The sequence below is a fragment of the Myxocyprinus asiaticus genome, chromosome 26, assembly GCF_019703515.2.
Source record: "Myxocyprinus asiaticus isolate MX2 ecotype Aquarium Trade chromosome 26, UBuf_Myxa_2, whole genome shotgun sequence".
NCBI classification, from domain to species: domain Eukaryota; kingdom Metazoa; phylum Chordata; class Actinopteri; order Cypriniformes; family Catostomidae; genus Myxocyprinus; species Myxocyprinus asiaticus.
In genome coordinates, this window is record NC_059369.1 from 34,483,442 (window position 1) to 34,503,962 (window position 20,521).

At 38.2% G+C, this 20,521-nt stretch overlaps 1 protein-coding gene across 4 annotated transcripts in view; it reads left to right on the plus strand.

Moving 5' to 3' along the window:
* Positions 1–20,521, plus strand: part of LOC127417173 (leucine-rich repeat and fibronectin type III domain-containing protein 1-like protein) — a 260,604-nt gene that overhangs the window by 115,755 nt on the left and 124,328 nt on the right. For 2 of the 4 annotated variants that reach the window (XM_051656982.1, XM_051656981.1), the window contains exon 1: positions 13,798–13,933. Coding sequence is in view for 1 of the 4 variants with exons in the window: in XM_051656979.1 (XP_051512939.1) it covers positions 13,887–13,933 (47 nt within the window). In the remaining 3 variants the exon portion in view is untranslated. Of the gene's footprint in view, positions 1–13,780; positions 13,934–20,521 lie in introns of those variants that run through there. The other 2 variants (XM_051656979.1, XM_051656980.1) reach the window with 2 other exon arrangements.

Genomic DNA, 20,521 nt, shown 5'->3' on the forward strand with positions numbered 1-20,521 from the left:
CCTCACTTGTTCTGTACATTTTCACATAGTACATTGCAGGGATCAGGGGACAGGAACAATATCACATGTTGGGACTTTATGAGCACTTAAAGTGAAAGTGTCTTGTTGGAGTGCATAGTGACAGGAATTCATTTCCACTAGAGTGTCCCACTTGAGATTTATTTTGGCTACCCAAGCCCTGAGTCATCCAGTATTCTGCCTCTCTAATTCATAAGGATTCATTATTTCTAAAGCCATGCATACATATTCTGCAATTGGATTTACACTAATGCTCTGATAGTTTCTAGTAGCAGCAGACACGAGATTGATTTTAGGAAAGTGGTTGAGCTTTATTGCTCCAAACATCAGAGTATCTGAAAACTCACTTAGCAATGCATACATGATTTTGAAGATCTTGTCTGAATTTGTAAAATGGGAATTGGTCTAATTTCGCTCTGCATGAATTGGATTATTTTTTTCAAAATTGTTAGAGTAGATTTACACGATTAAGGGATTCCATTGTGAGCTTTGTCCTACCAATGTAGTATCACTGACAGAGCTGCATGTTTTTCATGGAGAGCATGAACAGGAAGTGTCAAAACTTTTCATCAAGGTTTAAATGAAATGTTTATTTTATGGTATAACTTTAAAAAGCAACAAAATGCTTTGATGATTTTCCACTTTAGTGCATTCATATTTAGATCAAAGTTTCCCAGCATACCAGTTTTTCATTTAGGATATTGATAACATATAAAAGGCTTCAGGGCATGTTTGCCAGTAAAAGGTGTGTAGTTTTCAAGACACCAGCTCTCCTTTTGAAGTTTATAGACTCTAATTTTGGGAAACGTTCTGCAAGCAGGAAGGATCACTCCAGGATGTCAATACACTGGTGTATCTTCTGCTTTCTGTAATGATAATATTTCTTTAAGAAAACGTCCTTTACGACTGCCCCTATATTGGTTGAATTACATTAATATCTTATTATCTATTATTTGGTAGAGGGCAAAATTCCTTACGGAGTGACTATACGCACCCAGGTGTAAATAGTATCTACCACACAGTGCAGCTATTTGCACCCCAATAGTCTGGTGAAACTACAGGAATATACGACAAACTAGATAATAGGTGTCGCTGCAGTGGTGTGGGGTATAAAGACAGTCTGAATGTGTAGTGTTGTCCAAGCATCCCTGGTTCGATTCCACCTTTCGTCCCATATTTCATCACAGTGATTTTGTCATGGTGAATGTCGGGAGTACAGAGAAGGGTCTGATCCAGAGGAAGGGTCTATCGATCGCACTCATTCCCGCAGCTTGGCATCGCTTGTATGTAGATTGCATCACTGTATTACTATAGTAATATTGTATTAACCACGTTTTTTGGCAGAAACCATTGTTTTAATTCAATTAACCATGGTGTTACTTCAGAAATATGGTGGTAACATAGTAACCATGGTTAATTTTGTGGTTACTAAAATTTTACTACAAAATACCACAGTGAAACAAGGTTATTATTATTATTATTATTATTATTATTATTATTATTATTATTATTCTAGGTTAAGGTTAGGTTCAGCAGTAGGGGTTGTTGTAGGGTGTCGATGGGACTTTAAATAAACACAATAACAAGCTGCAGTGACGCCCATATACTGTATGTTAGTATTTAAATATGGGTGCAAATAGTATCTGCCAATTCTTTATGACAATTAATGATGATCAGGGAATTGAGAATACAATACCTTGTATTACTGCTTTACACAAATGCCTCATATAGAATTTGCTCTGTCTTCTGGAAACTATCTTGTTTAATTAGACTAAACAACTTAGCTTCTTGCCTGGATGGATTTCTGTTTTGGACTATATAGGCCAATGTTTTGAGTAATTTACAAATCAAATGAGTTCTGGATATTCTTTAAACTAATTAAATTTATCAAATTTATTTATTTAATTAGTTGTTTGTTTGTTCAAGAGTAAAGTTAGACTCACAAGCATTTCTATATATTTATTCAAATACATTGGGCCCAAAAAGTATATAGACGTAGTCTAAATTAAATCACACTAAAATTATTTAAAGTCATTGCAATAGACAGAAAATGGAATCTTAGAGCTGACATGCTAGAGCTTTTAGATCTGACTTTATAGACCTTTTTTAGACTTTTTAGTGGATGAATATAGTTAGCTCTACTTCCACCATCTTCCCCTAACAACAACCAGAAAAGTCTTAAGACTTGTTTTAATTTTGAACACTATAGCCTATCTTATTTTATGATTTGAAACCTTACAAAGAACAATCTCTTTTTAAAATAAATGCTGCTTGGTTTCATACATTTTCATGTATCACAAAGAAATTTAAATATAATGGGTTCTTGCCTTTTTATAATGCTTTTCTTCCTATAGCTGATTTATGTGCCAAATTAAAATATTAGAATTAAATTTGATGGTGACTTATGCTAAAGCACCAGAGTTAAATTACAGATGAGGTCTCTTCAAAGTTCATTATAAATAAATTAAGATTATGCCAAGAACAATTTTTTTGGGACTTATTGAGTTTTATGTACACACACTGATCTATTGTATTTATTACTGGTCTCTTTGTTGGTTGTGCATTATTTGGCAGTAGTCTAATAACATTTACTCTCCTTGGAATTATATCAGTGATTGCCATCAAACAGTAAATGCACGGCAACACTGGATTCTCGGCATGAACAATACATAACACTATTAATAAAATATAGCCTATACTAGACCCAACCTCAACCGAGAAGCTCTTTCAATTTTGTTCCTAGTTCTTTATCTCTCTTAATTCTGTAGTATAGTACTTTCTGTTTCTGTAATGTTATGGAAAATGAAAGGCCTGCTGAAGAGGTATATCATAAAGATGGTAAGAATGTACAAAATATGGTTCACCAAAGCGAACACAGAGAGAAGAGAAGAGAAGAGAAGAGAAGAGAAGAGAAGAGAAGAGAAGAGAAGAGAAGAGAAGAGAAGAGTGTAAGACAGAGCGTCTAACTCTAATGGAAACCATCACTTCCAGCTCTGTGTTTCATCTGTACCAACAAAAATCCAAAACACAGATTAAATACTCCATCTTAATCAATAAAACTCTTTTTGGACAAAGAAAACTTTGTCAGTAGATAGACTGTATACCTCTATCTCGTTGGTGCACAAACCACAGGTGCATTAATTATAGCTTGGACCTGAAAGATTCTGTTTACTTACTTGGGAGTCTTCCTGGTATTGTGCACAATATATCAGAATCAGGGAGCTGTGCACAAACAGGCTGCTTGATAATTGGTTTTGTGTCTTGCATTTTAGAGCAGGCCAAAGTGAGAGGAACATAGAGTTGTGGCAAGTGTTTCTAATAGATGATTACTCAAGGACTGGTCAGTACTTGTATACTCTAGAACACTAGATTGTCGTTTTGTTTTCAAAGGATTAGCAGCTTTGAGAGAAAGCAAAGGGGTGGGGTGTTGGGGGGGTGGGGGGTGGGGGGTGAAGGGTTAGCCTCAATGATGTGGATTTTTTATTGTAATCAGACACATAATTCTCATTATGAATATGTCAGCATATCGTCCTTGTCATGCAATTCTCACCTCAGTTCGGACAATATTTGGATTTACCGAATGTCTTTAATCGCAATATGTGTCATTATACATATACCATTAAACAGGAAACTATACACTTGAGAACCAATGGCATGTGACATCACTGACATCAAAGAATTTGTAATGCTTGTTAAAGATGCCATTTTTAATGCTTAAATGATTGCAGGTTGGGATTTGAGTGTTTCGGCGGATGGGGGCACTGATCACTTCATAAAGGATTACATTTTGATCTGTTCCTCACATAAGCAATCACATGCCTCGGAAGATCCTATATACAGTGCAAACATGGCATGGATTATTTTTCTGATCATTTGGGGTTTTTTATGCTTTTTTTTCAGCTGCAGCTCAGACATTCTGAAAACTCCCTTTGTGTTCATGGCAAATTTAATCAATAAATAAACAAAGCAGAAAGAAAATAAATTTCAGTTCATTTCATTTTAAATGTAGCCTTCAGTAAAGTATTGAAATCCTCTGAAATGAGTTGAATACAGCATCAGAGTGACATTTAAAATACGGACAAAGGGTGACATTTTGGTGATGCAGGCAATGGACCAATGAGGATGTTTTGGTGGCACAGGCAAAAAGTTGCTATAGGGAAGTATTGTTATGAAAGTGTGTTTGGTAGTAACAACAGTCAATCATTTATTTTATTTTTTTTAAAGTAGTTTAAAAAAAAATATAAAAAAAAATCAACTACACTGAAGCTACTTCGGGGAGCAGTATCTTTTTAAATATATAAATATCCAATATCATTTTTAAATATAATTTTTAATTCAGAGCAGCACATTTCTGGCCCAAAAATAATGCAGACTTTTGAATGAACAATCTCAATAAGGGTGATAAGATTATTAAATATAACAAATAAAACTAGTAAAAAAAAAAAAAAACTACAAAAAAAAAATAAAAATAAATAAAAAATACAAATTAAAATAGCAATGTGCAGCAGCATTAAATTAAATATTTTTTGGAAAACCTGAAATGATGCAGAGGAACTTTTGCACAGGGATTTGAATCTGAGATTTAATAATAAAAAAAAATATATATATTTTTTTTTTTATCAGTTTACATGAACCATCAGGACAAACTGATTCACTAGAATGAATGGGACTTTCCAACACTACATGTGAGAGAAAAAGGACAGCTTAAGGAAGAGTGTTAATTATTTCCTTGACCTGCTTGGCTGTAATGTGTCAACAATGTGAAATGTCTTATGAAAAAAAAAAAAAAAAAAAAAAAACAGTAATCGTTGTCAAAAGTAGGTTGTTACTTGAAAAATCTACAGTATTTAAAAAAAAAAAAAAAAAAAAAAGTCTCTACTATTAGTTACTTCCCAGCACAGGATGAAACATCATGACAAGTGAAAGGATGAGGTCTCTGTGATTTTTTTTTATTTTATTTCCCTCTCTCTTTTCTTCACTCATTTTTTTAGCTATAATTTTTAATGTCTTTCAGTCCCAACCCGTCTGCCCTCCATTTCTCCTAACGTATAGACTATTCCAAAATAAAGACACCTGCTACAATTATGAATCTAAGATACCTTGTTTTGAGCACTTCTAAGGTAGCATTGAACATAAAGGCAATCCCAGAAGCATGTCAATGAGCATAGTGAAAAATGACATCCAAGATAGTGGACAAGGTTGATTATGAAACACCTATGTTTCATTTAATACTGAAAAGTATCGATAAACATAGATATTTTCTCAATGTCTAAGTGTGCTGTGATTTCTTTGTTGCACAATTAGCTTAGCATCATGCTAACCACGTGCAAGTTTCCTCTGCTGAGTGCTAGTTGTGTGGCTTGAGTTTCTGCCTACTGTAGAGCATTCCAAATCAGTCACTTATAAGGTTCTGTGACATTTAGGATGCTCCCTTAAGAAGGCAGCTGCCTTACTAAGCTCCAGGCAGTGAGGCATTAGGCTTTTAAACAAAGTTTCTTTCACACTCAACTAAGTCAAATCACAGACATGGAACAACAATACCCGGACTCAGTTATTACTATTCTTGGGGATTTTAACAAAGCAAACCTCACACGTGAACTGTCCAAATACAAACATCACATTACATGCTCAACCAGAGACAGAAATACACTGGATCACTGCTACACAACAATAAAGGATGCATATCGCTCTGTCCCTAGAACGGCTTTGGGACTCTCTGATCACTGTCTGGTTCATCTTCTTCCAAACTACAGACAGAAACTAAAATCTGCTAAGCCTGTAGTAAGGACTGTAAAGAGATGGACCAATGAAGCAGAGCTGGAACTTCAAGCCTGCTTTGACTGCACTGATTGGAGTGTTTTTGAGGCTGCAGACACCAATATGGATGAGTTCACAGATACTGTTACATCATATATCAGTTTCTGTGAGGATATGTGCATCCCTACAAGGACTTATGTAACATTTAACAATAACAAACCATGGTTTAGAGCGGAACTCAGGCAGCTTCGTCAGGCCAAAGAGGATGCTTACAGGGGTGGGGATAAAGTATTGTACAATCAGGCCAGGAACACACTGAATAAGGAAATCTAAAGAAGTTGCTAAAAGAAGATACTCTGAGAAGCTGAAAAACAAGTTTTCAGCTAACGGCCCTGCATCAGTGTGGAGTGGCATGAAACAACTTACTAACTACAGGACTCCTGCCCCCAACCCTGTAGGGAACCAACAACTGGCTGACGACCTGTATGTGTTCTACTGTAGATTTGAAAGTCCCAATCTCACACCCCACACCTGCTCTGACCTTCACTTCACACAAACACCAACACCTCCTGCAACCTCCCTCCTCTCCCTCCTGAATACTCAACCTGCACTTAAGATCTGTGAAGATGATGTGTGCTGTGTCTTTCGAAAACCAAGAATAAGGAAAGCACAAGGCCCAGATGGTGTTTCACCTGCATGTCTAAAATCCTGTGCTAACCAGCTGGCCCCCATCTTCACACAGATCTTCAATAGATCACTGGAGCAGTGTGAAGTCCCATGCTGCTTCAAACGCTCCACTATCATCCCCATCCCAAAGAAACCAAAAATCACAGGACTTAATTACTACAGACCTGTCACCCTGATGTTTGTGGTCATGAAGTCATTTGAGAGACTGGTGTTGGCCCACCTGAAGAACATCACTGGACCCTTTCTAAATCCCCTTCAATTTGCTTATCGAGCAAACACGTCTGTGGATGATGCCATCAACATGGGATTGCATCATATCCTGCAACATCTGGACAGACCAGGGACATATGCAAGGATCCTTTTTGTGGACTTCAGGTCAGCTTTCAACACCATCATCCCAGCTATTCTCCGGACTAAATTACACCAACGCTCTGTTCCCATGTCTATCTGTCAGTGGATTACCAGCTTTCTGATGGACAGGCAGCAGCTTGTGAGACAGAGGAAATTCACTTCCAGCACCTGTACAATCAGCACTGGTGCCCCTAGGGATGTGTGCTCTCCCCACTACTCTTCTCCCTCTACACCAACGAATGCATCTCCAAGGACCCCTCTGTCAAGCTCCTGAAGTTTGCAGACGACACCACTGTCATTGGCCTCATCCGAGATGACGATGAGTCTGCATACAGAAGGAAGGTTAAACAGCTGGCTGTCTGGTGCAGTCAAAACAACCTTGAGCTGAACACACTCAAAACGGTGGAGATGATTGTGGACTTTAGGAGAAACACCCCAACACTGTCCCCCTCACCATTCTAAACAGCACTGTGGCAGCAGTGGAGTCATTCAGGTTCCTGGGCACTACCATCTCACAGGACCTGAAGTAGGAGACCCACATTGACTCCATTGTGAAAAAGGCCCAGCAGAGGTTGTACTTCCTTCACCAGTTGAGGAAGTTCAACCTGCCACAGGCGCTGCTGATACAGTTTTACTCAGCAGTCATTGAGTCTGTCCTCTGCACTTCAATATCTGTCTGGTTTGGTTCAGCTACGAAATTGGATATCAGAAGACTACAAAGGACAGTTCGGACTGCTGAGAGGATTATTGGTTACCCCCTGCCCTCCCTTGAAGAACTATACACTTCCAGAGTGAGGAAAAAGACTGCCCACTACCTTTTTGAACTGTTGCCCTCTGGCTGATGCTTCAGAGCTCTGAGCACCAGAACCGTCAGGCACAGGAACAGTTTTTCCCTCAGGCCATCTCATGAAGAGTTAAAACTGCCCCATTGAGCAATAATTAGTGTGCAATACACAGCTTAATCTTTTTATATTATCCAACACATCCAACCTCTTCTGCCATTACATTCCCTTGCACTGTATATAACCGATTTGTATTTAGATTTGCACTATGTATGTGCATGTGTGTATATATATATATATATATATATATATATATATACACTATATTGCCAAAAGTATTCGCTCATCTGCCTTTAGACGCATATGAACTTAAGTGACATCCCATTCTTAATCCATAGGGTTTAATATGACGTCGGCCCACCCTTTGCAGCTATAACAGCTTCAACTCTTCTAGGAAGGCTTTCCACAAGGTTTAGGGGTGTGTTTATGGGAATTTTTGACCATTCTTCCAGAAGAGCATTTGTGAGGTCAGACACTGATGTTGGACGAGAAGGCCTGGCTCGCAGTCTTCGCTCTAATTCATCCCAAAGGTGCTCTATCGGGTTGAGGTCAGGACTCTGTGCAGGCCAGTCAAGTTCTTCCACACCAAACTCGCTCATCCATGTCTTTATGGACCTTGCTTTGTGCACTGGTGCGCAGTCATGTTGGAACAGGAAGGGGCCATCCCCAAACTGTTCCCACAAAGTTGGGAGCATGGAATTGTCCAAAATCTCTTGGTATGCTGAAGCATTCAGAGTTCCTTTCACTGGAACTAAGGGGCCAAGCCCAGCTCCTGAAAAACAACCCCACACCATAATCCCCCCTCCACCAAACTTCACAGTTGGCACAATGCAGTCAGACAAGTACCGTTCTCCTGGCAACCGCCAAACCCAGACTCGTCCATCAGATTGCCAGATGGAGAAGCGTGATTCGTCACTCCAGAGAACGCGTCTCCACTGCTCTAGAGTCCATTGGCGGCGTGCTTTACACCACTGCATCCGACGCTTTGCATTGCACTTGGTGATGTATGGCTTGGATGCAGCTGCTCGGCCATGGAAACCCATTCCATGAAGCTCTCTACGCACTGTTCTTGAGCTAATCTGAAGGCCACATGAACTCTGTAGCGATTGACTCTGCAGAAAGTTGGCGACCTCTGCGCACTATGTGCCCCAGCATCCGCTGACCCCGCTCTGTCATTTTACGTGGCCTACCACTTCGTGGCTGAGTTGCTGTCATTCCCAATCACTTCCACTTTGTTATAATACCACTGACAGTTGACTGTGGAATATTTAGTAGCGAGGAAATTTCACGACTGGACTTGTTGCACAGGTGGCATCCTATCACAGTACCACGCTGGAATTCACTGAGCTTCTGAGAGCGGCCCATTCTTTCACAAATGTTTGTAGAAGCAGTCTGCATGCCTAGGTGCTTCATTTTATACACCTGTGGCCATGGAAGTAATTGGAACACCTGAATTCAATTATTTGGATGGGTGAGCGAATACTTCTGGCAATATAGTGTATATATATATATATATATATATATATATATATATATATATATATATATATATATATATATATATATGTATGTATTTGTACATATATATATATATATATGTGTATATATGTGTATGTGTGTGTATGTGTGTATATGTAAGTATGTATATGTATTGTGTATTCTATATATACTTATTTTCTTAAGTATTCAATTTTAATTGTTTTTTAAAAGTCTTGTTGCTGTTTTGTATTGTTGTGTACTGGAAGCTCCTGTCACCAAAACAAATTCCTTGTATGTGTAAGCATACTTGGCAATAAAGCTCATTCTGATTCTGATTCTGAACTGTGACTTTCAGTTTCATCACTTTTTTTCATTATTTCTCTTACTCCCCTCCTACTTCACCCCTTCACTTTTTTTTTCTTCATTCCTCTCTCTCAGGGGTTATGACTGTTGACCAGACAGCTGCTTCAATGTCTCTGGTCACAAAGCCCTCAACCTTCTGTCTGACTATGGCATTATTAGCATGTGAACCATATCTCTCCACTGGCCCCTCATGTAACCAAAGAGACCACTGTTGTCATGCTAGTCAAACATTCAAATTTTCGAGGGTTTGCACAAGCAAGCAACAGAAAAAAATAAAAAAATAAAATAAAAAATAAATGGCTGACATCACAGATAAGGGGTCTTTCCATCACATTTAAATGTCCATTATTACAACCTCATTAAATTCAGATAAAGGTTCTAAGGATGGAGATGACATGACATAATATGAAATGAACTGGACTGCTGCGATAATGGGTCATTTGAATATTGAGAATGGTGTTAGTGTGTGTGTAGTCTTTCAAAGCCAGACTTTTGACTAACAGCGTAAAGTCTGGTCCACACTTCAGCTTATTCAGGCCAAGAAACGCCCACTTTGAAAGGAAGAGACTGTCTAACTGACATGCAAACAACCAACCACATTTTTTTAAATATGCAGTTTAATTAAATTAATAAACATTAAATTAATTGAAAAAGTAATACATATAATGGTGCAGCAGTCTCCTTGTACTTTACTGAGCAGTTTTGGAACTATGAATTGCGGCACTTCTCATGTTACTGTACCCTTATGAATTGCTTATGTTGTAGGATTAGTCAGGTTGATTATATTTGTATTCTTACATGATATGTTTCTAAATCTGAGGAACGAAGATGTTAGACGGCATGTTTGAGTTGAGATCTGATGCATACTTGTAAAAACAGTAGACAGAAGGCCTGTTTTGAGTGGAGAAATGCACTGATGCTGACCGTACCTGTCTTTTCCATCTTGCACCCTCGCCTCTTTCGCTCAGGTTGCCAGATTGGACTTATGTGGAAGACTGTCTCACATTTATCAGAGTGGAACGATTTTATACCAAATGACACCTTGATGTCATGCCTGAGAAGTTAAGCAATGCCATGAAGAAGTGTGTGTGTGTGTGTGTGCATATGCAGGGTTGGGGAGTAATGGAATACATGTAATGGGATTACTTATTTAAAATACAAAATATAAGTAACTGTATTCCACTACAGTTACAATTTAAATCATTGGTAATTAGAATACAGTTACATTCAAAATGTATTTTGATTACTGAAGAGATTACTTTGCATTTTATTGTCATTTGTTTCATTTAATATTTATTCCTTTCAGATGGAAAACATTTATACATATAAATGATGCGATCCAAAGTGCATTTGAACAGCGGTGAAACACTTTCTTATGATGTGTTACATTCATACAAGTAGACAGAGAAGTAAGTTTGAAATAAGTTTGGAGCAGAAGAAATAGAAATAAACCTTGTGTAAATTGTCAGCTTTATGCTAAACTAAAATGCTATTTATAACCATTTTACATGCATATGTTACCAGGCACGATTTTAGTTTTTTATCAAGAAAATTCACATTAGATCATAATTTCTTTTTTTCTAGACCTTAATCTTTAAAGACCTTTGATATTAGGGCAAAAATCATATTCTTGATAATAATTTTTGTATTGTTTTCCTGTAAAAATATCTAAAAATCCTTAAAACAAGATCAATTTGATTTAGCTTTGATTTATCTTGTTTTTCAGAGAATGTATTTTTAACATGTGTATTTTGTCTTACTGTACTGGCAGAGTTTTTATAGTCAAAACAAGTGAAAAAATCTACCAGTGCTGAAGAAGTAATCCAAAGTATTTAGAATAAGTTTCTGACCTTGAGTAATCTCACAGAATATGTTACAAATGACATTTTACAGCATGTAATCTGTAGTGGAATGCATTTCTGAAGTAACCCTCCCAACCCTGTGCATATGCTAGTGTGTATGTATACTGGAGTGTTGGTTTATTGCGTTGGTCCTCAGCTCAGTAGCAGTGTCTTATGAAAGTGTGGCATTTTATCATATGTGACTCATCTGCACTCTGTAGACCTAGTGAAGGAAAGAAAGAAAAACAGATGTTTGTAGAGGTTCAATTTCAGAAGAAATTAGATAGTAAGCGATTTTGGGTTTGGGTCGTGTTCGGGCTTAAAATCTGACGGTATCATTCGTGCTGGGTAGGGTCACACGGTCTCGGGTACGGGTCGGGTTTCATTTTAAGGCCCATGCAGTCCTCTAGATGTTTGACAGAAAAGAGAAAAATGCATGATTTTTCTAACAACCAGAAAAGCAAAGGGGTTTTATTCATTAAGCCCTTGTCAGTTGAATATTGTATGAGTAAATTAATGTTACTTTACGCTTATTAAAGCTTTTATTTCCTGTTCAACATTCATGTACAGAATCTATGAAGAAACCCTACAGTGTATGATTACTCAACATAATATGCCATGCTAGTAATACATCTTTAAAATGAAATTGCATGTCACGGTGATTACTAATATGTTCTCTGAAGGGGGCATTGTAGTTAATGGCAATACAATAAATAACTCAGCGTGCATTTGACAATTGGCTATAAGGGAGTGTTCTTGCAGTTTTCATTCAAAGGTCAGGAAGGTCAGAAATGGCTAATTAAGTGATTTTGAAGGTTATAATTTTGCAAAAAGTATTTTGCTTTTAAAATTAAACAATAATTGCAGCTAAACACTTCTGATTGGTTAGTGTGACCCAACAGTTCCCATTGGTTTAAATCAAAGAATATAAATAAATAAATAAATAAATAAAATACACACATATATACATACATAAATAAATAAACAAATAAATCAATAAATCAATACATAAATACATAAAGAAGTAAAAAAAAAAATTATAATAATCATAATAAACCTGCTACAGGGAATATGCAAATGTTCAATTTCTTTCAATGCCTGTCCCAGATTTCTGTCATGTATAACATCTGAACGTTTGCACTGCCTTTGGACTGACTCTACCTATGTTATGCTATCTTTAGAATTCTCCCTTGCTAAAAGGTTTATGAAGACTGACCTTTTAGGAGTACAGAGTTTTATGAGTGAAATTGAAATCTACCTTAACTGTGTTTTGATTAATGAGTTCCAAAATATGTTATAAGCATTACACTGGTTGAATAGTGCTCTAAGCATTGTTATGAGTTTATAAATAATGCAATACAGTCAAATTGATGTAAGATATGGCATAATGCAGTGGAAAGTTTCAGTTTGTGTGTGTGTGTGTGTGTGTGTGTGTGTGTGTGTGTGTGTGTGTGTGTGTGTGTGTGTGTGTGTGCCTTAAACATTGTTTCCCAACCTTTTTTTTTTTTTTTGGTCTTATGTACCACCAAACACCCTCAGCGGGGCACACACTAAGCAGCCCTTCACTGACATCAAATATGTTTCCTTTAACTTATATTATACTGGATATCATGTAGCATTATCATTAGTATTAAAAAGTGGTCATTATTGCAATGATTCACCGTCCATACATCCATATATACATCCATCCATCTACCCACCCACCAACCCACCCATCCATCCATCACAAAAATGCAATCCAAACAATTTGTCAAACCCAACTTTTGCATATTATTTTGTTTTCTTTCTTTAACAAAGAAACTAAATAAGTTAGTGCAGTTTGAGTTTAGAGATGAGTGAAGTTGTGATTCATTATTTAAAATCTTTTGACAGCCAGATAGACAAAAGATGGGAATGGGAATCCCACCCCTGGATGGCTTAGTGGAATGCTACTTTTGTTTCTAATGGCATCCATTATTACTAGCTTCTCCAACATTTATCCATGTATTGTGGAAAACTCTGGAGCTTTACTTCCTGTTTGTGTTTTTCTACTGCAATAACTGGTTATTTGGTCTTTCCTGAATATGGTATCTCCACTTTTAAAACCAATAGATGCTAATTACGCACAGCTAGAAAATAAAGTGCCCAACAGAAAGGATAGCACTCTGTAATTCTGTACCACACTCACTCAAGCAGAGTGTAAAGTAGAGGGAGGCCTGTCAATAATCTCACACTCACATTTGTCTCTCCAGCTCTAAAGAGCTGACGAATGAAGAGCAATCACCATTTCTCAACATTTGACTCTACTCAGCAGTTAGACAGAGTGGTACTGCATGTTTGTCTTGAATATAATCAATTATCCATAGCTGTATAAACATAAGAGAATGTAAACCACTGTTCAAGTGCCTTGACAGTCATTTTGTCTTCATCTGTGTTCTTGCTCTCACTCTCTCTTTCCCACAGATAGATTGGCATATCATAGTGAATGAGTCAATGACTACCGTGGAGCTCTTGCATCTGGCTCAGTAGTGCGGATTCATCACGCCATTGGATCTGGAGAGAAGAGAGAATGGACCGACAGAGGGATTTCAGGATGCAGTGTAGACCTTTCGAAAGGTCAGTGAAGGGTGATGGCATTCTGGTGTTGTGATGTTCTGTTGGTGTTCTAAGCCTTTGTTTGCACTGCACATTAATCTAGTTTGGTTTTTCAAATCTGATCTTTAGGACTGAATGTCCAGACCGTCATTTTGCAAGTAATGATATCAGATTCATTTGTTCAAACAGGGTTGTCAATATCTGGTATATCTACCTTGCCTTAGTAATGACTTAAGCATCAACACAAATGTCAAGACACATACAGTACAGTTCAAGAGCAGTTGTCATTGTGGAAAGAAAGATGTCAGAATTGCCATGACATATTGACACAATGCTATACTCATAAGGTGCATAAGCATCAGAGTCACAGAAATGGAAACTTAAGTCACGTTTAAGAAATTGAAATTAAATAATTGGACTAATGGCTTGATTTAGACTCATACGCAATTGAATATTGCAACACTGTTTAGATACAAGGGAGCATCTCATGCACTCTTTGTTGCTTTTCCATGTGTAAATGTGCAGTCATTTGCTTACTGTTTTCTAATAAATCCCTAGAAATAATTAATAAAAAATAAATATATATATATATATATATATATATATATATATATATATATATATATATATATATATATATATCAAATTAATTGTTCTGCCTCAGGGGTTACAAAACTAACCTGCAGCATATAAAAAGAGATACAAGAAAAGGGATGCAAGATATGACTTAGACTTGTCACAAAAGACTAAGACTTGAAACTTTACTTACAACTGGCCTTTAAAGACTTGACACTTGACTTGGACTTAATGTTCATTTTTTATCATTTTTTTTTAGTCATAGTTTTTTATTTTGATGAAAATATCCTTTATATTTTGTCAATATTCAGTTTTACTCTGACTAAAATATAATGTAATTTAGTTATAAAAATATAATGAAAATATATTTTAGTTGATGATAATGTAAAAAACAACGTAAAACTGTAACAGATAAAACAGGTAATTATCCAGTTTGTAAAAAGGTCAATTTTTCTTGGCATATTTTCGTCAACATTATGTTTTAATTCAAATAGTTTAATTATCATCATAAAGTATCTTTTTTTGTCTAGCCTTTGTTAAGGTTGACAAAAAAATAAAATAAAATCGTACATTTTTTTTTCCAGTAATTTCGTGGAAAAGATTGAGACCTTGTCCTTAATCCAGCGACAAGCAATCTGTCCACACTAGACGTGACGTGCGATATTCATACACTAAAATTAGGATAAATGACAATAAAATAAGAAGTCTAGGCGGCTGCTTTGATGCTATTTTGCCAGATTTTCTTACTTCAGTGCATGAATTTGTCTAAGTCTGTGTTAGTTACTAGCAACTCACGCCGAAGCCAGGACTATGTTCTCCCTTTTGAGTGACAACACATGAGGTCGCCATTGGAAATGAGCAGTCCGTGTACGGATTCAACCGCGTTGTTAAACAGGCCCAGGCATCTCTTTATTTTTCTCCAGTTTTTGAAGCGTAGTTGTGTGGCGGCGAGCTCCCGCATGATTGGTGCTCAAGCCCGGGGACTTAATAGGCTCAAAAAAGAGCATTTTTCTCCCTAACAATATTGTGAACAGACACGTGGAGTTCTTTGTCGGCATTACTATTCTCCCTGGGCTTATGATCGTCGGCATCTGCTGTCATGCCCCTCTGTGGTTTGGCCGCTGTATACGAGAACTGTCCTGCTCAAGGAGTATGGACGGGTCAGCGGCTGGATTGGCACATAAACTGTCTGGAGATGCTTGCGGTGCTGTTGGCTTTTAGGTTTTTCCTTCCAGAATTTCAGGGCAGACATGCCCTCACGTGGTCGGACAACAGGATGGTGGTGGCTTACATCAGCCATCAGGGAGGGGTGCGCTCTCATGCCATGCTTAAGCTGGCATGTCACATTCTTCTGTGGGCACAGGATAATGTGCTGTCTCTATGAGCAGTATGTGTCCTGGGCCGGTTGAATTTGGGGGCGGATCTCCTTTCCAGACAGGTTCTGGAGATTGGATATTATACCTGCAGATTGTGGAACAATCTGGATGAGGTTTGGCAGAGCAGAAGTGGACCTGTTTGCGTCAAGCGAGACGTCACATTGTCCCCTCTGGTTTTTCTCTCGCCATTGACACCGCTGGGCATCGATGCACTGGCACATCAGTGGCCAACTGCGCATCTTTATGCATTTCCACCGATCAATCTGCTGCACTCGGTTCTGCAGAGGGTTAGGGAGGATCGTGTTCGGCTTCTGTTAGTGGTGCTGTCTCAAGTATGGTTATTGACTCTGGTCTCTCTCCTAGAGAGAATGCCTTGGGAGATTCCAGTCAGAATGGATATGTTGTCTTAAGTGCGGGGCAGTATTTGGCACCCTCGGCCCGAGTTATGGAAATTGTGGGTTTGGCCCCTTAATGGGGCCCCCTTTTGAATGATGGTTTATCCCCCGCAGTGGTTGATACCATCTTAAATGCTTGAGCTCCATAAACAAAAAGGTTATAAACATGTAAATGGCATATTTTCACCTCTTGGTGAGCAGAGTGAGGATCCAGTCCACTGCCCGGTTGGTTCAGAGCTGGATTTTTGGGGCTGGGGTTACCCCAGCAATGCTTAAAGTTTACATGGCCGTTATAGTGGCTGAACATGTGCTGGTGAATAGAGTTTCTGTTGGAAGACTTTCTCTTGTCTCTCGTTTTATGAGCAGAGCCCGCAGGCTTAGACCTTTTTGTCCCATCAGCGTCCCTTATGGGATTTATCTGTGGCGTGGTGTCCGTTCGAGCTCATAACATCAGTATCTGATACATTTCTGACTCTTAAAATGGCCCTGTTTTTTAGTATTGGCATCGTTTAAGAGGTTTGGTGATTTGCATGCCCTGTCGATCAATCCTTTGTGTATAGAATTTGTGGCAGATTTATCTAAGGTCGTATTGAGGCCTCATTTGGGCTATTTGCGTAAAGTCATCTCTATGTCCTTTCGCTCACAGATTGTTAATTTGCAGTCCTTTTCTCATCCACTTTTTGAGTCGGAAGAGCATAAAAGGCTATATATGTTATGCACAGTGCAGGTTCTGCAGGTTTATGCTGACCATACTAGCCAATGGCGTAAGTCAGAGCAGTTGTTTATGTGTTTTAGTGGATGCAACAGGGGTGTTTCGGTGTCCAAGCAGAGACTGCCTCATTGGATTATGGATGCAATCTCAAGTGCTTACAAGGTGCATGGTTTGCCTTCGCCTCTGGGTATTCAAGCCCATTCTACAAGGCTCATGGCATCCTCATGTGCATTGGCTAGAGGTGCGTCCTTGAAATTATTATTTTTTATGGCGGCAGGATGGTCCTCTCCGCATACTTTCGTTATATATTTGATAATTTAAGAGGAGAGTTTGTCTCCTTCTTCCCAAGTTCTCTCTGTTGGATCAGGATATGTTTTCGAGATTTATATTTCTTTAGCTCGCTCGTAATTATGCAATGTCATAGTTTCCTTGAAAGGGAACATCTCAGTTACGAACGTATTCTTGGATCCCTGAGAGGTAATGAGACATTGTGTAGCTGGCCATACTCTCGTGCCTGTTGCAGAAAATCTGGCGAAATGCCGCCAAAGCAGCTGCCTATACAGGTTCCGTGACACGGCTCCCTATGATCACCGCTTAAGCGCCATCAGCCAATGAATTGGCATGATTGTATACAGGCTTCAGACCATGTGACTCACTGACGTAGTCCCAGTTGCATCATTACGCAGTGTCTCGTTCCCTCTCAGGGAACCAAGGTTATGTTCGTAACCAAGACGTTTCATTTTCATAAATCTCACATTGATTATTTGATATGTTGACACAAATTAAGAAATTACTCAGGAGATGGATTTTAGACACATTTGTTGACTGGGCTGCCCGGCACGACATTGCAGAAATAGACACCATTTCCCTGTCTCTTATCACGTCATATCAGGTTAGGAAAAAAAACTCTGATTAACCCTCCTAGGCTGTTCAGTCATTTTGACCGATTTTCATTTTAATTTTTTAATAAAAATTATTTCCTCTATCTGAGTGGTTCAAGACTTAGTGACTTTATTCAGACTTGCGATCTAAACAAACAAACCAAAGATTACGTTCATCTGATGAGTCTAAGTGGTCATAAAAAAAAGTTACATCTTGGCTGTTCGTGGTCAAAACTGACCAACCATAGAAAATGAATGGGAAAGACCCTAACACTCTTTATATATATATATATATATATATATATATATATATGTGTGTGTGTGTCGATTACAATCTATATATCAGCCACAATGCTGAACAAACACACACAGAAATGAAGGGTTGAGACTATAAAATATACAGAGAGCAAACATAACCCCCCCAAATACCACTCACCAATTTTCATTGGCCTTTTATCAAAGACCAGAGGTGTTTCGGGCTCCCAAGAGTGACCCCTAGTGTCACTACATCGACACAACGTCGAGTGAGTGACAAATAGGGAAGGCTTTCTTTCCAGCATCACTGAAGTGTCCTAGCTGAGGCATTCTAAAGGAAAACAAGCCACCCTCCAGTTCTTGCCAACAACCAGTCACAGCAGAGAAATGTAACTCTGGGAAGGCCGCTGTATCCTCTTCTTCAATAGGTGTCTCTAAGGACAATTTATAATCCTTGGGTAGTGACTCAATTAACTGAGTAAGCAGTCTGTGCCAACCTCTCTGACCTTATTCCCAACTTTGAAGCTAAAGTCTCAGTTGACATCCATCCATCTTCGTACATTAAGTGTCCAACTTTGGTGATGTTCGCAGACCGTAGAGCTTTTCTGAAAGATATTGATTTGACAATGTACAGATCTAATGTAGTGTTGAAAAGCAGTGGTTCTTCCTTCATCCACAAACTATTTACTCCATTTTGCTAACGAGAGAAACGAAAAAGTGTCCAAGCTTTTAACATTGATCTGTAAAATGATGTTAGACCTGACAGGTTCAGTTGATCAATGTCCGTGAGGAACAAATGGCGATCTAGGCACATGTTTCCTGCTCTTCTTAATAAGACACAGGCTACTTCACTCCAACTAACATTTTTCCCATAGAGGAGCCTCTGTGCAGTCTGCAGTCTAAAAGCCTTGACTCTTGATCTGATATCAGCCAGTCCTTGCCCTCCTTCCTTTATGGGTAGATACAGAACTGGTGCTTTCAGCCAGTGCTGTCCTGACCAAAAGAAATCTACAAGGCATGGTTGAATTTCATGGACTAGGTCTTCCAGATGCTCAAGAATGATCATTTTATGCCATAACAATGAGGCCACCAAGTTGTTATGTACCAAAGCTCTTCCCCTAAAAGATAGCTGGGATAGCAACCATTTCCATTTAGACAACCGATCACACACTTTCTCCACTATTCCCTCCCAGTTTTGTCTTCTGTATTTGTTTGTTCCTAAAAATACACAAAGATATTTAAAACCTGCCCTTCCCCACTGCAAACCACCAGGGAGAGATGGACTATTACAGTCCCTGCCACACCACAAAGCATCACTTTTGCCCCAATTCTCCTTAGCAGAAGATGCTTTCCCATAACACTCCAAGACCTCTATTAAAATTTGAACATCATGATTATTTCTAATTAAAACTGTAGCATCACCTACACATATAGTTTAATTGGTAATTGGGAATCCAGTGCATTGACCTATAGTCCTGTTATTTCTCTTCTCAACTTACACAATAAGGGTTCAGTCACAATACTGTAGAGTTGCCCTCATAGGGGACAACCCTGTCTAATACCTCTTTGGACTTTTATTGGACAAGCTTAGACCACTAGCCATTTTTAGCATACATGTGGCTTCAGAGTATAGCAGACATACCTTTGAAATAAAATAATTCCCAAAACCAAAGGCCTTTAATGTATCAAAAAATTAAGTGTGGTCAACTCTATCAAAAGCCTTTTCCTGGTCTAATTATAGAAATCCTATATTAATATTGCTGTAGAAAGCAAAATCAAAAACATCTGTTACTGAGTGTAATTTGTCTGTAATAGATCGATCCATTATACAGTATGATTGATCCTTATGTATAACTTCATGTAATACGTTATTCAGTCTATTAGCCAAACATTTTGAGAGAATCTTATATTCAGCACATAAAATTGCTACAGGTCTCCAGTTCTTTAAAAGTGTCAAATCTCCTTTTTTTGGGAGCAACATTAAAACTGCATTTTGACAACTCTTCGGAAGCGTTTCTTTGCTGAAGCTTTTTTCAGCACCAATAATAGTCCAAAAGTTCTTAAAATATTCAGCAGGTAATCCATCCCAGTCAGCAGCTGTAACCTCCTCAAAGGTATAAGGATTGTTTATATTCTGAATTTATAACAGGAAGATCTTGCAGCAAATCCTTTCTGACTGCTCATCGGAGTTGTCAGTTTCATACAATTTAGAATAAAAATCCACTGCAATTTTGCGCATTGCCACAGGGTCTAATGTTTTACTTCCATTATTGTCTCTTAAACAGTACAGTGTCTCTTAAACTGTTTTTTTCCTGTCGTGCTTTTCGCTCCAAGTAGAGAAAAAGGAGGTATCTCTCATATCCATATCTCTCAATGTTGTAAAACGGCTCCTTACCAAAGCTCCTTTAACTTTT